This window comes from Passer montanus, unplaced genomic scaffold (genome assembly GCF_014805655.1).
Source record: "Passer montanus isolate IOZ18808 unplaced genomic scaffold, ASM1480565v1 scaffold19, whole genome shotgun sequence".
NCBI classification, from domain to species: Eukaryota; Metazoa; Chordata; class Aves; order Passeriformes; family Passeridae; genus Passer; species Passer montanus.
The window spans coordinates 6,687,162-6,705,601 of record NW_024366480.1 but is presented as its reverse complement, the minus strand read 5'-3'; the positions used below and the strand labels follow the sequence as shown (position 1 = coordinate 6,705,601).

At 35.0% G+C, this 18,440-nt stretch overlaps 1 protein-coding gene across 9 annotated transcripts in view; it reads right to left on the bottom strand.

Moving 5' to 3' along the window:
* Positions 1-18,440, bottom strand: part of OXR1 (oxidation resistance 1) — a 260,076-nt gene that overhangs the window by 25,864 nt on the left and 215,772 nt on the right. For all 9 annotated transcript variants that reach the window (XM_039706072.1, XM_039706075.1, XM_039706068.1 and 6 more), the window contains 4 exons: positions 16,700-16,884; positions 12,649-13,433; positions 8,803-8,971; positions 5,486-5,648 (listed from right to left, as the gene is read on the bottom strand). In XM_039706072.1, coding sequence (XP_039562006.1) covers positions 5,486-5,648; positions 8,803-8,971; positions 12,649-13,433; positions 16,700-16,884 — 1,302 coding nt within the window. The remainder of the gene's footprint in view (positions 1-5,485; positions 5,649-8,802; positions 8,972-12,648; positions 13,434-16,699; positions 16,885-18,440) is intronic.

The following is an 18,440-nucleotide window of genomic DNA, read 5'->3' as shown; positions in this document are numbered from 1 at the left end:
TCCCTCTTAAGAGGCAGAGGTTAGCCCAGAAGGATGAGAGGACAGGCAGGAGGAGCCATAATTACTCAGTTTATTTACAACTTGCTGTTGATGCCACATGAATAAGTGTAAAGTTCAGGAGCAGTGAAGTTAGAATGAAGTTGAAACAAAAAAAATAAAAAATCAGACACTGGCTTCTATACAAAATTGCTACTCTGTCTTCTAGAACAAGTGAGTTTTGTAAAAATTATTGCAGGTAAAGCTAATATGCAATTACAGCTAAGTAAGACCTGATCCCCTTTCCCTTTACAGGTATAAGAAACACTAAAACCTTACAAAAAGCTATCTCCTGTAGTGTCAATACAACATGGACTGGCACAACTTCTTAGTTGGCTGAGAAAGTTTCCATAAGAAAGGAAATCTAATTTGAAAAGTCATCCTTTGTTTCCTGTCAACAGCTTCAGGAAAGGGAGGGGGAAAAAAGAGGAAGTATTTTTCCATCACAAAGTTTTCCTGAGGATTTTCAAAGGTATGCTGAAAGCCATTAAGAATCTCAAAAGCACAAGCTTTTCAGCTGAATGGCTCTGCTTTAACTCTTAGCACAGGGACCATCCCAGATCCCTCTATTAGATACAAGAAATAGCAATCAATTACAACTGCACATTCATGACACCAACTACAGGACAGCTCCAAGCCACCAAAACCTCTGAATTTCCACTTACAAGTTATAAATAGATTCAAAATAGATTAAGTAGTGACAATAAATACAGCCAAACAGGAAATACCCTAATGCATGAAGTTGAGAGACAGTACAATATCACTCAAGTTAATTGCAAAAGCAAGAATAAAAGTCACCAATCTCTGCAAAGAGCATTGGATTATGTAAAGAGACACCAGGGTCCTTTTCTCCAACCACAACAAATTAACAGAAACATTTCTACTACAGCACATGACCGCTAGAATTGAAGAGACTCATCCTCCAGTACAAGAGCAAAGCCCATTAGAAATTCTGTGGTAATGCACAGCAACACATGCATAGTGACACATCCAATTTCTTAATTGACAATACATGATGTAAAAACCAAATAACCATCTAGCTTGTAGTTCATTATCATAAAAAGACAGCCTTTCCAGAAACATATTGGAAAAAACATTCTTCTGAAGACTGTTAGCATGGTTCATCTTTACACATCCTGTGCAATGTTTCATTCAAGAAGCCTACAAGTTTCAGGCTTCCTCTTCTCTCTGCTGATCAGTATTATCCAGCTTGTCATACAGCATTATGTTCATATCACATTTTAAAATGCAAGACACAACAAGCAGATGTTGCACCAGCATCCAAGCACTGAAGTATACAGTAGAGAATGGAACCAAATTTATAGAAGGAACATGATAAGGAATACAAAAACTTAAGATAGCAGTGCATTCTGAAACTGCAATATCCAGTTTAATATAGAAATGTTGTTGATTTCAGTCCAGATCCAATAAAGAACATCTAAAAAAGATTTCAAGATTGGGATATTGCACAGAGGTGCTTACCTAACCAGGAGATAACAACTGTTTGTGACCTTCAAATTTCCATAAATACACAGAAATAGAATTCTGAGACACCCCAGAAGTTACAGCTTCAGTAATGTTGGATTGCTGAGTGTCCAAGTCAAATACCATTTCAAGGAGACAGAACTTCAGTTGCAACTAATGGTTTGATCTAGAAAGCATTTTCAAACCACATCTTAAGTTCTAACCGAAATTCAGTTGGACAAGTGAGTTACTTCTTTCCAGAAGCACTGTATCCATGTTTTCTACAGACATTCCACAGGAAAAAACAAGGGTAATTAGTAGTAAATGCAAGTCCAGAACATGACCTATCATGCCTAGGAAAAAATATTTTTAAGTATCTATCAACTCAATCTTCATTTTGGAAATTAACTTCTAGACAGTTTAAAATCAAATTTTCTGTATTTCCTCCACAATGAACAAAGCTCATAAAAAAATCAAATTTATGAGCTTCCAACTACTTTAAGACCAGTTTGTGGGCCTTAAGACAATAAATTTCCTGTTTGCAAATATCTTGTGAATGAGTATTTATATTTACATGGCCATTAAGTATGACTCAATCTTGAATAATGGCAATGAGATCAAATGACATTGAAGGGAAAGGAAGAATCAATGCTTTCAACAAGAATTACTCTAATGCAGAGCAATTCAAGTGTTTCCTTAACAGATTTCAGGTTTAAATAGGAGCCTACTATATACACAACTTGAACTTAAAAAGGAAACAAGATTACACCATAAGTGTAATTGTTTCTGAGACACTGCACAACAGAAGGAGTCAGCTTGCTGTAAAGTCTTGCCATGTTAAGATGCAAATATAGAATATGCTTAGGAGAAGGAGTTTGTTTATTAACACATAACAGAATTCATCATTTGTGCTAACAGATATAGAAAGCTATTAGCACTTGAACTTAGACACACCACGTAGAAAAAGAATACCATGATACTAGCTACCTTATAGCTCAGTACAGATCATAAAAAAAACAGCACCAAAACAACCCTGAAACACAGCCAAAACAAAAAACCCAACAACCTCACACAACTCAAACACCCTCTTTCTTGGTGGTAAGCCCATTCACTAAAAGTACAAGATAAAAGAGATAGTTGAGAAAAATGGATGGGGATTACACAACTGAGAACTTAGCATCACTTTCTTGGACAGTACATAAAGTTATCGCCTATTTATTTCTAGTGGATACCAGAGACAAGCCTTTAGTACGGGCTGATCTTATGTGAAAAAGTATCCTTTTTATAAAGCTTTGCAAATGACACAGGCAGGAAACTTATACTGAGCAGCAACATCAGCAACAGCAACTAAAAGGTGCCTCAGACAGATTGTTTCAAACTCTTTCTTATCTGTGAATTAGTCACCTTTGTGATGGTAATGTTAGACAGCAGTAGATTCATAGTTATTTCTAGTAAGTCAATTTTCTATCAAGGGTGCAGCACATGAAAAGGTGTGGAAAGCTGAAGGATTTGCGGGACTTCTTTTTGGCCCTATGTACAATGCAGTATTTGACCAAGATAAAGGCAAGCAGACAAAAACTGAAGTTCAAGGAGGAGTTCAGTTGATTCACTATTCATTGATAAACCAATACCTACTACTTGGTTCATGTTACTGATCTTTGCCTTTGCTTATTACTTCTTCCTGTAATTTCTTTTCCACTAAACAAGCATAGGGTTTCTCAAAGTGTATTGATAAAAAGCTGCACCTGAATGTATTAACAGAACTTGCAAAGAAACAAAAGTTGCTTCAGAACACCACACCTGGGTTACCCATTAATCCTCTTCCCTGTTCTTCTAGTTTTAGGATACTGTACAATGACAGCAGGAAGAACATGTTTTGGAAAAGAAAGGTACTCCACTACGTTCATCCTTTGCTCGATGAACAGTACTTTGTCATGCATTTCCACTTCCCTTCCACCCAGAGTTCTTCTATCCTTGTGATCTGAAAAAGGCAGTCTGTTTTTCAGTCAAATGCCCAGAAAAAGGCTTCAATTATACTATTCACCTGCTATTTTAGATAGCACCTGGAGCAAAAACTGACAGAAGAAAAGCATGTTGCATTGAAGGAAGGAAGTACATTGATTGAAAATAATGACTGAAATTCAGTGGAAATAATGAGTATGACAACAATGGCTACAGTTCCCCATGTTTACCAGCATACATGTTAAAAGCCACTAAAATGCAGTTTTATGTAATGACAGCTCAAACCATCCAGTACTGTCAATCATTCCTGATTAGAAAGTTTTTAAGAGCTTTTTAAGAGTTTTGTGCTAAAAGTCAGTCAACAGGAAGTCACATTACACAAATTAAAATGCACAGAAGACCACATTAGCATATTTCTTGTACTTGCATAACATTTCTTTATAAAGTTATCCATCTCACTAATCACATTAGCATATAAATCCAGACAATTATTATTTGATAATATTAAGAGAACCAAGCTTGACAATTTTACATAACCATAGAAATTACAATATTTTTGAAATGCTTCCTATGATTGTTTCTAGAGAAGACCTAAACACAGGCTTAAGGTGTGGCCTCATTCTGTGGTAAATAAGTTACGGATTTTAATACTTGCAAAAAATGTACTGCCTCAACTACTTTCAGAAATAGTTTCTAAAATCTATCACATTTCATCATGAAAAAAACATTTTCACTCTATTCTGTAGAAATTATTCTGCAGTTATATTAAGGTGTCAAATTACTGAAGAGCTCACCAAAGGAGAGACATACCCTGCTTTAAACCATAATATAGATCACTATTCACTGATACCCATGCTCCAAAAGGTCAAATTTTAAAACTCCAAATACTTATGAAGGCTTTGAGCAAGAGTAAATACCAAAACACACTGCTGGTAAAAACTCAAGCAATACATATGCTGAAAATATGAAAGTTAAAAAAACATGTTATGATATTAATTTCAATGTCTCAAAGCAAAAATGCTCCATGCAAAATCACTGAGTTGCAGGGAATGTTTGCAACCATGGTCTATTTTTTCAACTAGCTACATTCCAACTCTGAATCCAGAGTTCTATGGTTCTAAGTTTTGGAGCTAAGCAGAAAACTACTACCTGTAGTTAGACTATTGCAGTTCTTTAAAATTTCTTTTACGCTCTACATAAAACAGTGTAGACTTCCTTAATTTCAGCACGTTCCACTGCAGGGTAGGGGGAAGAAAAACATAAGAAATCTTACAGTCCTAGACTGCAACTACTGTCCCAAGACTCAAACAGTGCTGATGGGATACTTCTACAATATATAAATGACAAGAATCAAACTTTTGACCAACACTTGAATGTACAACACCGGAAGTGCTTTAACTGCATGTACACTACAAAACAAAACCACGTAGACATGTAAAGATGTGTCCATAGAAACACAGTGGACACAGATTCACATCAGAGAAATGTGCTTATTATTAAAAAAAAAAGAAATAATTCCAGTTACAATATATTTCTAAAATACATTCAAGAGCATTATAATGCATGAAAAAATCACAACTGCAAATTAATTATTAAATTATTTAAAAGACATATCATTAGTAGCTGTTATTTTTCTCTTTTGCTGTCCCATCCCTTTTTTAGTCTTACCAATAAACACTGAACACTCTAAATACAGGAATAATAAATATCAGAAAACTGTCAGTTTATGAGAAAATTAAGTCTCCTTCACCAAAATTCCAACTTTTTTGCTGTACTCACATTCCTTTCCCTAGGAGTTTTAAGTTACAACTTTCTCCACACAAAAATGATTCGGAATTGTGAAATGTTGGCCTGATCTGATGTTAGAGTAAAGCATTAGAATGGCATAAATTGAACAGCCATGATGATCATGATAATCGGACTAATAAAGTGATTTTTTTTTCCTCTTGGAAAATATTTAATACTATTTTAATATATTCTTATGAGTGTATTAAAAAAAATCTTTGATACTGTTCTTCCTTACCTCCCATTCTTTAGCAGCATCTTCAGTACTCGATTCTTCACTAGTTTCAGGCTCTTCCTTCTTTTTTACCACGATAAATCCAGGTTCCCGAAGAGACTCCCCAGTATCTTCTGCATATATTTCTGGACTCCAGTGGATAAAGAAGACATACAAGTGATCTGTCCTAGAAAAGTCAAGTTATGACAGAGAAAAAAAAATTGTAAGTTTGTGATGTCTAATAATATTAAGTACTTAAGGTTAAAATAAAAAGACAATTTCATATTTTACTAGATATTAGATACACATTTGCAAAAAAAAACCTAGCTAGGTTCTTTGGGTTTTGTTTGTTTGGTTTTTTTTAATTTTTACATATATGAAGCTGACTTTGGAGAAAAAAAACAGGAAAGAAGTTGGCAATGGATTAGCTGTGATTTCACATGTAAGTATTGCCTTTCAACCACTTCTGTCCCACTGGATACCTCTGCTTAAAATTGAAGTAACTCCCAAAATAAAACAGAAAGGCTTTTGAAATCTTACTTAGAAAGAGAAATAAGAGTTTCTTATTTTAGAAACAAAATCAGAATTCAAAAAATGTCTACATGTTTGTTTTCCCTATGCCTGAAGAACAGCTGACCACTTCCAAGACATAATCAGAATTATACAAATTGTGGGAAGTAGTACAGATGTGGGGGAAGACTGCTGAAAGCATGCACATATATATATATATGAATCATAAAATCATAAACTACAGACTGAATCTTGGTACTTACTGTAGTTAGAACAAAGTTACCTCTTTTTAAGTTATGTGCCACAAATGGCACCGATCTCCAGTTAGAAGAGCAAAATCACCCAAATTCACAGGAAGAAATTATTTGCAATCCTAACAGATGTCACTCTATTCTGTATTTGCTGCAGGTGCACAGACACAGCACGCAGGAAAAGGACCTGCAATGCATCCACTAGTATATCTTGATCATAGATAAGAGTCAGAGCTAGAGATTCATGGCTCTTCAGAGCCATGAAGAGTTTGAATATTCCTTATGAATTTAAGAGTTTTTCCTTATGTCTTTCTCCAGAGATATTTGCTATACCTGGGTATTGTATTGGCATGAAGAATAATTGAACCTTTTCTTCTCCCTTCCTTAAAAATCCTTGAAAAACTGAACACTTGAAGAACAGCAAGGGATACAGAACTGCAAAGTTTCTCAAAAGTGCAGTTATATTTCTCATATACCAGTGCCCAAAAGATTTCTGCACACAGGTATGTAGTACCAGTCTCTGAACAGGGTCAGTTATCCAGAATCACTCTTGTTAAGATTGAGGTTCCTCAACAATGATAAAAGGGGAGAAAAAAAAAATAAGGGGCAAATCTTTCTCTGGCAGTAGGAAAGAATAAAATATTCTGGAAGCATAAGTTTAGGTAAATTCTATCACAGAAGTCCAAAACGAGAAGCTGCAGACTCCTCATGGACTGAATGAGGCATCAATTTTAAGCTGTCAGGCAAGTATGAAAATTTTTTGTAAGTCCCAATTTCAGCTTTTCAAGAACTTTTGAGTTACGTGTAAGTATAGCAGTTAGAAAAAAAAAGTACATGAAACTTGATGCTTAAAGAACTATAAGACTCTCCTTCCCAGACTGGCTTTTTGAGAATAAGAACACTGAAATAATACTTTTCTCTCTTCTGTACCACTTGGTGACAAAGACAACTGGATTTGCACTAAGTATTTTCATCTATGCTGACTAGCACTCAGTGAGGTTAACACCAAATTAAGAAAATTAACACCCCACTATGACAACATAGCTTCTTCTTTACAAAAAACATAGGACACACATTGAATGAATAAAAAACTGATACTGATAGTAAACTTTGAGTTAGAGAGAGAGACCCTTCACAGATGAAAATAATTTCCAAGGAGGTCAGTAGAGACTGAAAAATAAGAAACATTTCTTTGAAAATAGGTGATCAATTCTGCTTTATGCTGAAGCTGCTTGCTACATTAGAAAATGAACCACACAGACAATAATCATTTTAATCACCTAATCTAGACATCATTGCTGTATATGAAACATCTGTTTTCAAATTAAATATGATACTACTAGAAAAAGCAGATTTGAGTTAACTGTAACCACAAGAGAACTTCTGGCCCAGATAAGATTAACAGCAGCAGAATTAGTGGGGCAGACATTTGACTCAAAACTTTGCATGCTCTCTACCACTTAAGAGGTAGATGGTGTTTAAAAGCAGGTTAGTGATGCATTACCATAGACTCAATTCTGTCTGTTGGATAAATATAATACCTGATGTGATTTCAGTCCATCACACATTTCCATCCATAGTGGACATAAAAAAAGACTACTGCCTTTCTTGTTGCAACCAATTTCAGTATAAAATAATTTTATTTCTATAATCAACCTCTTCTCCTTTAGATTAAAGAACCCCACTTACTTCTAATTTTCTTTATATGTTACACTTTCTAGGCATTAAATAGTCTTGCTGTTTTCCTCTGGATACTCTCCAATTCATCCATATCTGTCCTCAACTGCAGTGCCCCAACTCGACATTCTATGCCATTCAGCTCAGAAGAAAAGATGGAAAAATGACTTGATCATTGTAGGCAGGTATTTATACCAGATGATAACTGATAGTTATTTGTTTCTTTCTTTTCACCCTACTCTTTGACAAGGGTGTAACAACCCTAAAAACCATTTTCGGGCTGAAAAGAAGTTACAGTTTCCTAGCAGTAAAGATAATTTCAGAATACAAGTCTGCACCAGTAAATGAGCATGAACAATCTCATGTCTTTAAATGAGGTCAACAAATTCAGGTATTTTTCCAGTAGACATGCTTAAGGTGGCTCATGGAAAGGCTTTACCTTCCATATACAAAGACAAGACAAAAGAACCCCAGCTAGCTCTTCTGAACTCATAGAGGATTTTTAGAAAGTTTCCAAATAATGTGAAGCACAGATAAAGACAAAAATTTTGCTGAAGAACTTATTTCCTCCACCAGACACTGCTTGACTCTTTCTTTTGTTATTTACTTGCTAGCAACAAGATATAAATAATATAATAAGAAACTACTTGCCAAACTCACAAGTAACTCAAGTAAATCAGTAAAATGTCAGTAAGGTAATGAGGTGTTCCAATGGCAAATACAATACAAGCCAATCAACAATACAATACAAGCCAATACAAGCCATCATCCTCAGACGCTTACACTTTTTTGTGATTACTTAGAGAGATACAGTCGCTGCAAACCTTTGAATGGCGCAGAAAAAATAAAAAGCTCAAACACCTACTGGCAATTGGTGATTTTTACAGTTTACCTCTGTCTTACCTTTCTTGTGGAACAGCAAACCAGTACTCATGTTTTTTGTCCCTTTGTGCATACTGTTGCATTGTCGCACTTGCTTGAGAAACAAATGTTTTTCTCATGGGTTTTCCAACCCTGAGACAGAGAAACTTGTGAGATCGATGTCGTCTTTTTTCTTTCACAACAGAAGAACCTATTAATAAAGATAAAGTAAGCTGTCTATAAGGTACTTATGAGCTTAACAAAATCATTAATTTATATTAGACAGTTGGGGGATATAGGACATTTATGTAAGTAAGTAGTGGGAGATGGGGCAAGATGAGTAGTGATAATAACCTGCCCTTTTTATTATGAAAATCTCAACAGCAGAATTAACTTCAGAATATCACACTAAATAATTCTAGCATTCATTTCTGCTTCTAACTACAAATCACATTATTACAGCATTTCATCCAAGCTTGCAAATATTCAGACATTCTTGATGCATACTCTCAACACTGAATCACCACCCTCCCACTATTAAACAGCTATCCCAGATATTTAACACAGTATCTTTTTCATATATGCATTTAAAAAAATATTTGTGTTAAACACGCTTGATTCACTGTGTCAGAGCTGTCTGTTAGTTACTTATCATTTACAAGGGAAAACATTCTGGCCCTGCTAATATAGGATTAAGATGAATTTTAATTTTTTAGCTATATCAAACACCTCAATGGTATGAACACCACCTCAGGATGAAGTGATACTGGATGTTGCAGTACAGGATTTTTTCTCTCTGGTAGTATATTTAATTGAACTAATAGAGTTTTATGATTACCCTCAAAGTCTGAATTGTCAAGTCAGTGCAAGGTAAAGGAAGAAGCCTTTTTAAAATTGTTTCCTTACTGTATTTGCCAAATCCTCCAGCCACAAGAGACTTTTAAAAGCAAGAAAGCTCTCAAAATTACATTTTCCTATTACGATCAGTTATGACAATAAAGGGTTTATCCTAGCTCTGGTATTACATGTACATACAGATAAGTTTCAGTTTCCCAGGACACATCTTTTCTTTACTACAGCTCCACTAAGCACAAAAAACATCACCTTCTTGCTCTATAAGCATTTTCTCAAGGAGATTTTCACCATGAAGTTTAGAACAGCACTGTTCCATAAAAGACTATTTTTTTTCTGGTAGCTATTTAAATATGTGCCCCCTAATTTTCAGTCATGTTTTCAGTCAACATTTCAGAAGTATACCTGCAGCATACAGTATAGTAAATGAACCATAACATGTACTATTTGGAAATATTTTATAAATGTGTAAACTCAAAGGTAAACTGTCAGATTAAAAAAAAAACAAAAAACCAACACGAAAAAGAAACAAAAATAAACAAAAAAGCCTGGTTCATAGGACTGGCATGCAAACTCTGTGGCAGTATTAGATAAATACTCTTCAAATGATTTGGTATTTGTGATTTTGGTCCTTCAGAGGCAGAAAATTAGGACTTCCCTGAATACAGCAATGGGATTATGGTTCCAACTATCAGATAAATACAACCAAACAATTTAGCTCTGCCCCAAATCTCAAAATGAGTATTTCAAATGTTTTTTCTTTTACTGAGTTCTCCCCTATCTTCTTGCATATTTGATACAGAATTAATGAGAAAAGATTTCAGCAATGGCTACTGTGTCTCATTACTCCTGTCTTTCAATCTCTGACAATATTCAGCTAAGCAGCAAATATTTTGACATATTATTAATGAAATTTTAAATTGTTTATACACACACAAAATTATAAACTGCTACAATTTCTCCAAAGTATCAACCACATCTAGCTTTATTTCAGTCCAGTGGATAACAAATATATCTATAATAAACGGAAGTTTGGGCAATAAAAAAATAAAAGTAGATAAAGCAAGAGCTTTTTAGTTATTCTAAACGATGTGTCTGTCTACTCATAAGTACCTCCTTGCATTGCATCACCTCAACATTCAGAACAAACATTCAGATCATTAATTCCAAACTCAAATATCTGGCCTCTGCAAAGTTCAAAAACAATAGTTCTCAAAACCTAAATTCTTAAAACTGCCACAAAAGAGAAAAAATTCAACTAAGATCCTGCTATATAAAAAAGACAAAAAGACAGTCTAGGGAAGTTATTGATCCAAAACTCATAGTATGACTACTTCAGAGTTTTATTTTGAGAAAGGCCACTTGAAAGCGTTTACTAGATTTCAAATTTTAAATGACTTGGTGTTTTTAGTGATCTACTGTTAACAGATGTCATATTCAGTTTGATGTTTTTCAAGAGTTATAAAGCAAATCTATGCTTTTACCTTGGTTCTGTTAAATCATGTCTGTAGAAGCTTTACCAAATTTATCTAGGTTGAGAAATATTACTTCACAATTTATTTATTCATTTGTATTCTGCTAATACCACTTCCAAGAAGAGATGTAATAACTCCTACTGATGTTGAACTGAAATGGTACAAATCTGAAAAGGCATCTTGTGCTTTTTGGGTTTTTTTCTTTGTACTTTATCCCATCGACTTTGAGTGAGGCAGCAGCACTATGTGTATATAAGGTTTCTAGCCAGCACTGTTCTGTAGGACTGTATGCAGACATTTTTTTGGTTATATATATGTATTTACTTGCAGATGTACAGATCATGTAACAGACAAACAACCTACAGTTGTCAGGTTGATGATACAATCTTACAAAAAACCAAAACTAAAGCATTTAATGTAACTGAGTTACAAGTATTCATTTGTAAGAAAAGCAGCAATTGTGCCAAAGACGACTTAGTGCTTGAATTTTTTTAAAGTTACAACCAGCAACTACTGCTAGCTGACATCTGCCAGAAGTATTAGTAAGTACATTAGAAAGTAGCTACGACTTAGTGCTTGAATTTTTTTAAAGGTACAACCAGCAACTACTGCTAGCTGACATCCACCAGAAGTATTCGTAAGTATATTAGAAAGTAGCCAGAAGTATTAGGAATACTTCTAATATTTAAGGCATAAAAGCCAAATTTATCACAGAATGATGCAAGTATTCATCTGCTTCAAATTTCAAAATTCAGTTACATCCTTAAATGACAAAAACCCCCAACCCAACCAACCACAAAACCCCCCAGAAAAACCAACAAGCAAAAACCATTATATAAGATTCTGAAGAGTAGACAAACTTCTGTTAACCAAAGAATGCACTTCTATTCAATATAATTTCAACTTTAATAATCAACACAATGAATTTAATCTTCAAATGCACTTCACTTATCTTTAATGCCTGTCACACACTAATAGAGTCTTTTCTAGTCCCCCAAATACTGCAAAATTAAAACAAATAGTTATCTCCATTAGTAAAATGGGAAGACATTAGAAAGTAACTTGTGAATTTTTTAGAAAGCAAATTCAAATTCATCCAGAAGCACATTTAAGTTGTTTAAAGGCACAGCATATTTCTGTATGATAAACACTTGAACGGACTCTAAGGGTAACTTCCAACTAATAATCCTAGGACCCTGATCTTTGCAGAAGAATCAAGGCACTCAAGAAATAAAACCTAGCTGTTCACTGTATCCATAGCAGTAGTTTCCTAATATCTAGCCCTTATTTTTCTTGAATCAAGCTTTTTGGATGTTTAACCTTGTTCTAGTCAGCATCAAAGTAAGACAAGATTCAAGTAAAACAGAATGAAAGCATTTTCTCCAAAAGTTTATGTAAAGTTTAACTTTGGACTATCTTCAAGCCAATGAGAAATATAATCAGCACATGGAGAAATATGGTGTACACCATGAAAAAAAATCCAAAATTTCCACTAAACTGGAGGGTGATACATTTTAAATCTGAAGGTTAATACTGTACCCATAAATACTCACTGACTCACCTTCTACCCGCCCATCTCCTGCAGATACAGCTTTCTGACTGATTTCTTTTTGTGAATCCTGGTGCATGTTTTCTCTTTGCTGCTTTGTTTGTTGCATAGTGTGGGTCTTCCAGAGCTTGCGGAGTTCTTCAACTTCTTCCTCTGAGTCTTGACTTTGCTCTCCCACTACTTTTCCTTTGCTAGGTGTCTCTTTCTTTTGAGAGTCTGTGGTATCTTCACAACCTGGACATTCCTCTTCCATCTCATTATCTGCCTTTTTTCCTAGTGAGGAATCCTGATCCTTGCCCACTTCTGTCTCCTTGCTGTGTTCCTCACCACCCTGTGATCTTTGCAAAGACTGCTGGAGGACATCTGCAGTGTTTTTACCAGATTCTTGCCCCCCCTTTACAGACTTTTTAGCACTTTCTGAACTTAAGTGGGTACCAAACTGTTTAACACCTACAACCATTTCGGCACTGGGCTTCAAGTCACTGGCAGCTTCATTGGAGTCTGAAATGACTGTTAAACATTCAGCACTAGTCTGGTTTATTGTTTGCACAGATTCCGATGATGCTCCAGAAGATTTATCTTGTCGAAGCTCATCTGAGGAAACAAGCTCCTCACGAATTGGAGAGAGTTCTGATTCTGTGAATACATCTTCTGAAAGAGACTCCTCTGTGCTTCTCGGGGCAGTACTAGCACTGTCATTGCCTGTGTCCCGAACCCTGGAATCCGTGTCATCTGTATTGCTCTTTGCAGTTTTCTTGGAATGGCCAAGTTCCCTTACTGACAGCTGTTCTACATCTCTGTTGAGCAAAATAAGAACGCTGTTATAACCTCTAAAGTATCAAGCTCTTTTCTTCACTGTTTTATTCAAGCTCTTAAAAAAAACCCAAACATCCTAAAAACCAATTTAATCCAGAGCATTAGTAATAAACAAGCATAAAATGTGATACCATAATGGTAAATGTAGCTGACCTTTTGTCAGCACAACACAGCTGGGACTTCCCAAGTTCACAACAAATCTTTCACAAGAAACTCTCCTATGAAACTAACAAGATTATTAGAGGCACTTGAAGTGTAAAAATAAAATAAAAACCAAAGTAAAACTAACAAAAAGCTACACACAACCAAAATCTCTAAAGGTAAAAATCATCCACAGTTTTTTAGGTTTTGTCTCCCCAAGCAGTCAGTACAATTGTACAGACAGGTCCCACCCTACAAGGAAGCTGACACGTAGCTTACAGATTAGATGTGAATGGCAGAAATCATCTGGTCTAACCTCAGATATCAAAGCCAGTAAATGCAGAACAGTAGGAACCATCAAAGTATATCTCACTACTCTGCCCACAGAAAATGCCTGAAACAGTGTTTAGTGTCATCAGCAGGTACCTGACTTTGAGGATACCATTGTTTGGCAAAATAAATTCCAAACAACTTGATACAACTGAAGATGCTGATAAATAGTGTAAAAAAACAGCAAGCATAAAAATTATTTTACCCAGAGGAAATAATCTTGCTTAAACCTGCCTTTCAAAATAAACTAACTAGAAATTCTATGACTTTTAGAAGAGGAAGACTAGAAAGGTACTATGAGCATTCAAGTAGACCTACAGAACTCAAGCTTTTCCTTGTTGTCAAAAAACCTGGGCAGTACACAGCCATCACAAAAAATTCTCATATTTAAACTTACCCTTGGCTAGAGTTCTCAATGTCAACTTTGCTGTCAGAAGCATACCAACTCTTCCATTACCTAGTACTAAGTGCTTTTAAGAAGCTTGTATGTTAATCTCTGTTTTGCAGGACAATAAATACATTCCACAGTCTCACAAAACTTCATGTTCAGTTACATCATATTACTGAGATGCTGCTAAAGTTCAGGATGTTTGCAAAGCATATGCACCCTCTTATGTAAGTATTAACATGAAACTTGTAGCAAGCTTTAGCTGACTGAATGATTTTGCTTACAAAGCATGTGGGTTCAGCTCAATAATCCATTACCTATTAGACTAGGCCATTTCTTTAAATTTGCAGGATTCTACTCATTATAGGTGCTCTTATAGAAGCACAATGTAAGATTCATGTAATCTGTAAAACATCTGTATGCAGTCAGATGTTTTTGTCCAGTTTCAGCATAGATTATGGTTTATATACAGAAACCATACAACATTTACAAACCATACAAATTTTAGTTTTAAGAACCAAAACATCCACTGGGCTTATGGCCATTTTCCATATCAACAACATGAATACTGAAAATAAGATTGCTTTCCCAAGTTTAAGCAGGTTTGACAGTTGGGAAAATTGGGAGAGTAGAAGAAGGTTTACTATAACAGCAGAATATGTAGGAAAAAAAAACAGTGAGAAAATATGACTTAAGTGTCAAATACCTCAAGACACATGGGTCTTGTCAGATCTAGCTGAAGCTATCAGGACTTCTGTTTAGACTTAAAAGATTTTTGCTTTCCCCCAAATTTACAAATATGCCGCATATTTAGCTAAGACACAAAAGTGCAGGGACTGAAGAAAATGCTAGCAGCTAGTGTTCCATCCAGTAGTTTACACAGCTGACAAGAAAGATAAATCAAACTGGGCATACAGGCCTCTGAATGCAGAGTATGACTTTTTATTAGCAGATACATTTTCATTCCACATGCATTCATATTATAAACAAAAGACAAAATGCATGTGCCATGAGAGCACAAAAATCAACGGCATTATTAACTTATTAACAAACTAAGCATTTTAGAAAAATACTTGTTTTGCAACCGCAATAACATGACTCAAGCATAGAGTTATCTAATTCTTTCCACTATCAATTGAAACAGGAACCGTGCACTACTTTTTCAAACTCAGTCTGGCAAATAAACTTCAAGAAAAAAATTATGCTGAAGGCATCATCATTCTACATAAAAAGGCCCAAAAGTACTACTTTAGCAACATGTATTTCAGTTGCCCTTTCAACAGACACATGACATTGGGCAGCAAACAAGACCATGCCAACATATTCGTTCATTCAGGTTTATGCCAAAACTCAGCTCATAAATGGGATGAGGCAAGTTCTACTACTTCTGAGTGTCCATTTAGTTAAGACTATCAAGAAAGATGTGCTTAGGGTACTACCTATATGAACTGTAAGAGAGTATTTTTAAGAGTTACTGAGTATCTTAAAAATATGCAACTATTTTAAGTAGGGTACAGCATTACCTTTCAAGCAAACAGCTTTACACTCTCCTGGTTAAAGAAGCACCCCTTCCTACAGCTAGATAATTGAGGCAGTCTGCAAATGTTTGTGCTTTATGGGCTGTGATTGGTAAAGGCAACCTGATTTTTTTTTAATCCTTTTTAGATTTCAAGACAATTTCTTTTTCTGATGACAATATAAAAGCTGGCCATACAAAACAGAGAGAATGGAACAAAAATTTCTCATACTGCTCTTTAAATTTGATTTTAAATGCCTGCTGCACTAAAAGCCCCTAATTTGGATTGGTGCTTAGACCTCACCAATCCAAATTCAATGTTTACTCCAAAAAAAGACTACACCTAAGGTGAATATGCAGTCCCTCCCCTAGCCATAAAGGGAGAAAAACAAACATACTCCTAGGCCCATGATAATATATACAAATCTTAGAAAATGAGTTTAAATCATTTGTCAGAGCAACAAGATTGAGAAGCAAGTGAAAAATCCTAAACAATAAAAAATTGTACCTAAAATTGTCAAAGCTGCACTAATTGTGAACACCAGTTTTTAAATTATTGAAGAACCAAACAACATCGACTACTGTTTCCGTAGTGGGGAAGGGGCAGAGGAAATGATGATACTGCAGATCTTTATGAGAGACTACTGGAAGAAATTAGAATCCATGTATATAGAAGATTTATCCTATATCATATATAGGATGTGAGAACTGAAGGTAAAGCAAACTTTCTATAGGATCTTTCCAAGCCAATCTTTGACATCCTTTCCTAAGAAGAAAAAGAAGGAAAATGCTGGTTTGCTAGTTTTGTATGGTCAACAATGTGGCTACAGTTCAGATTTACTCGAAGCTTTACAAATACTGTTCTATCTTACATGCTTAATGACTCCTTAATTTTGCTGTCCACAATTTCCTTATACAGAGCAGCTGACATCACTTCTTCCATTGGACACATGATGCCATATTCTTCACAGCCATTCTCTTGGACCAGAGGATCCATTTTATGAGGATCAAACATTATATTATTTGGCGTCACTAGCAGCACACCATTGACCGTACCCTAAAATGAGAAGGAAAAGAAGTGGTAATTTTTCTCCTTCAAATTCCAGCTTATTCTTCATTTTTCAGTAGGAAAAAGGTGTTTTCTTTTTTTTTTTTTTTAATAAAGCCATTTTTTATTGATATTTAAGCAACCTGTTATGTTACTAAGTCACTGTTAAACACAAGAAACTGTAACGTTTTCTGGGGAAGCAAATTAATACCACCTGCTTTCCCAAAAGAAAACAGATTTATTCCTCACAACTAATCAATAACTGGTTTTAGTAAAGTAGGAGAAACCTTACACACTGAAGAATACACTAAACAGATCCTCTGAGATAAGGAGACATCCTTCCCAAAAACCACAGGGCTTAACTGGTAAGTTTGAAAGCAATTTTTGTCTAAAACTTGACTCCTAACTCTTCTCTCTCACTTTCTAGTACTTATTTAGAGAGACCTTAAAAACCTATAATTTATCTTAATTTATTTTACACAAAAGTAACAGAGAGGCTGATACAAGTCCTTCTAACTTAACAGACACATGACTGATTGGACAAACATTTACAGAATGAAACTAGAATAAAAAAGACTCAAGACTATCAAAGATGAAACTTTGTATGGTTTTAATCACAATGATACTACTGCAGTACATGAATGCAAGTAGAGTTTAAACTTCAAATATGAAAAACTTTGAGGTTTATATTCATACTATGAATTGTAGGGTTCTTATTCAACACAAGTATAAAAACAAAGTTCGTTTAAACTATGTTCAACTCTGTTTGAACAAAAAAGTTAGAAAGACATGCAAACAGCAATTGCCTCCTACAGAAATTCATTCAACTGTTGGAACAGTAGAGTTCGAGCTAAAACTGTGAACTGGAAAAAACCTAGCTTTAAGTAGAGTGACAGGAATACTTCAGTTACAGATCTTGACTTCTAAAGACTACAAATCTTGTCAGACATTCCAAACTTTCACGCAAGAACTCTGTTCACATGCTGTTGAAGGAAGTAAATATTTATCTTACTGAAAAAACATTCACAACTATTATGAAGGGTGTGTATTGGAGGAGACTGTTTTCAATTGTTTTGATAAGACATTAGCACAGCACAAACACAGATACAACTCTTCTGAACTCGAGAAATTTTGTTCCCAGGTGATGGTTGATGACCTTCACAGTAGGAAAACAAAGATGCCAAGTAGTAAAAAGAAAAGAGCAAGTCATAATAAAACCCCAACCAAAACAAAAGTGTTATTAAAGTCTCAACAATGACCAATGCTATTTCTAGTATGGAAAAATGAAGACATGTCTCAAAAGCAGCCCAAGCATCTGTGCTTGAGTCTTTTAGTTCAGTGCTTAATCAGATTTCATATACATCTTTTAGAGTGCAACACATGTGCTGAAGAGTTTGAAGTCAGCAGAAGACATCTACATAATTCCAAGGTGTTTAAAGAACTGAAACAAAGCTGTTATGGCCATTTCTTTCCTAGCACCGTATTGTGGAAATAGACTTTCAAGGTTGTCCTCCAAAAGGACAACTGTCAAGAGAAGTTTACATTTTGTTACATCTATTGTAGTC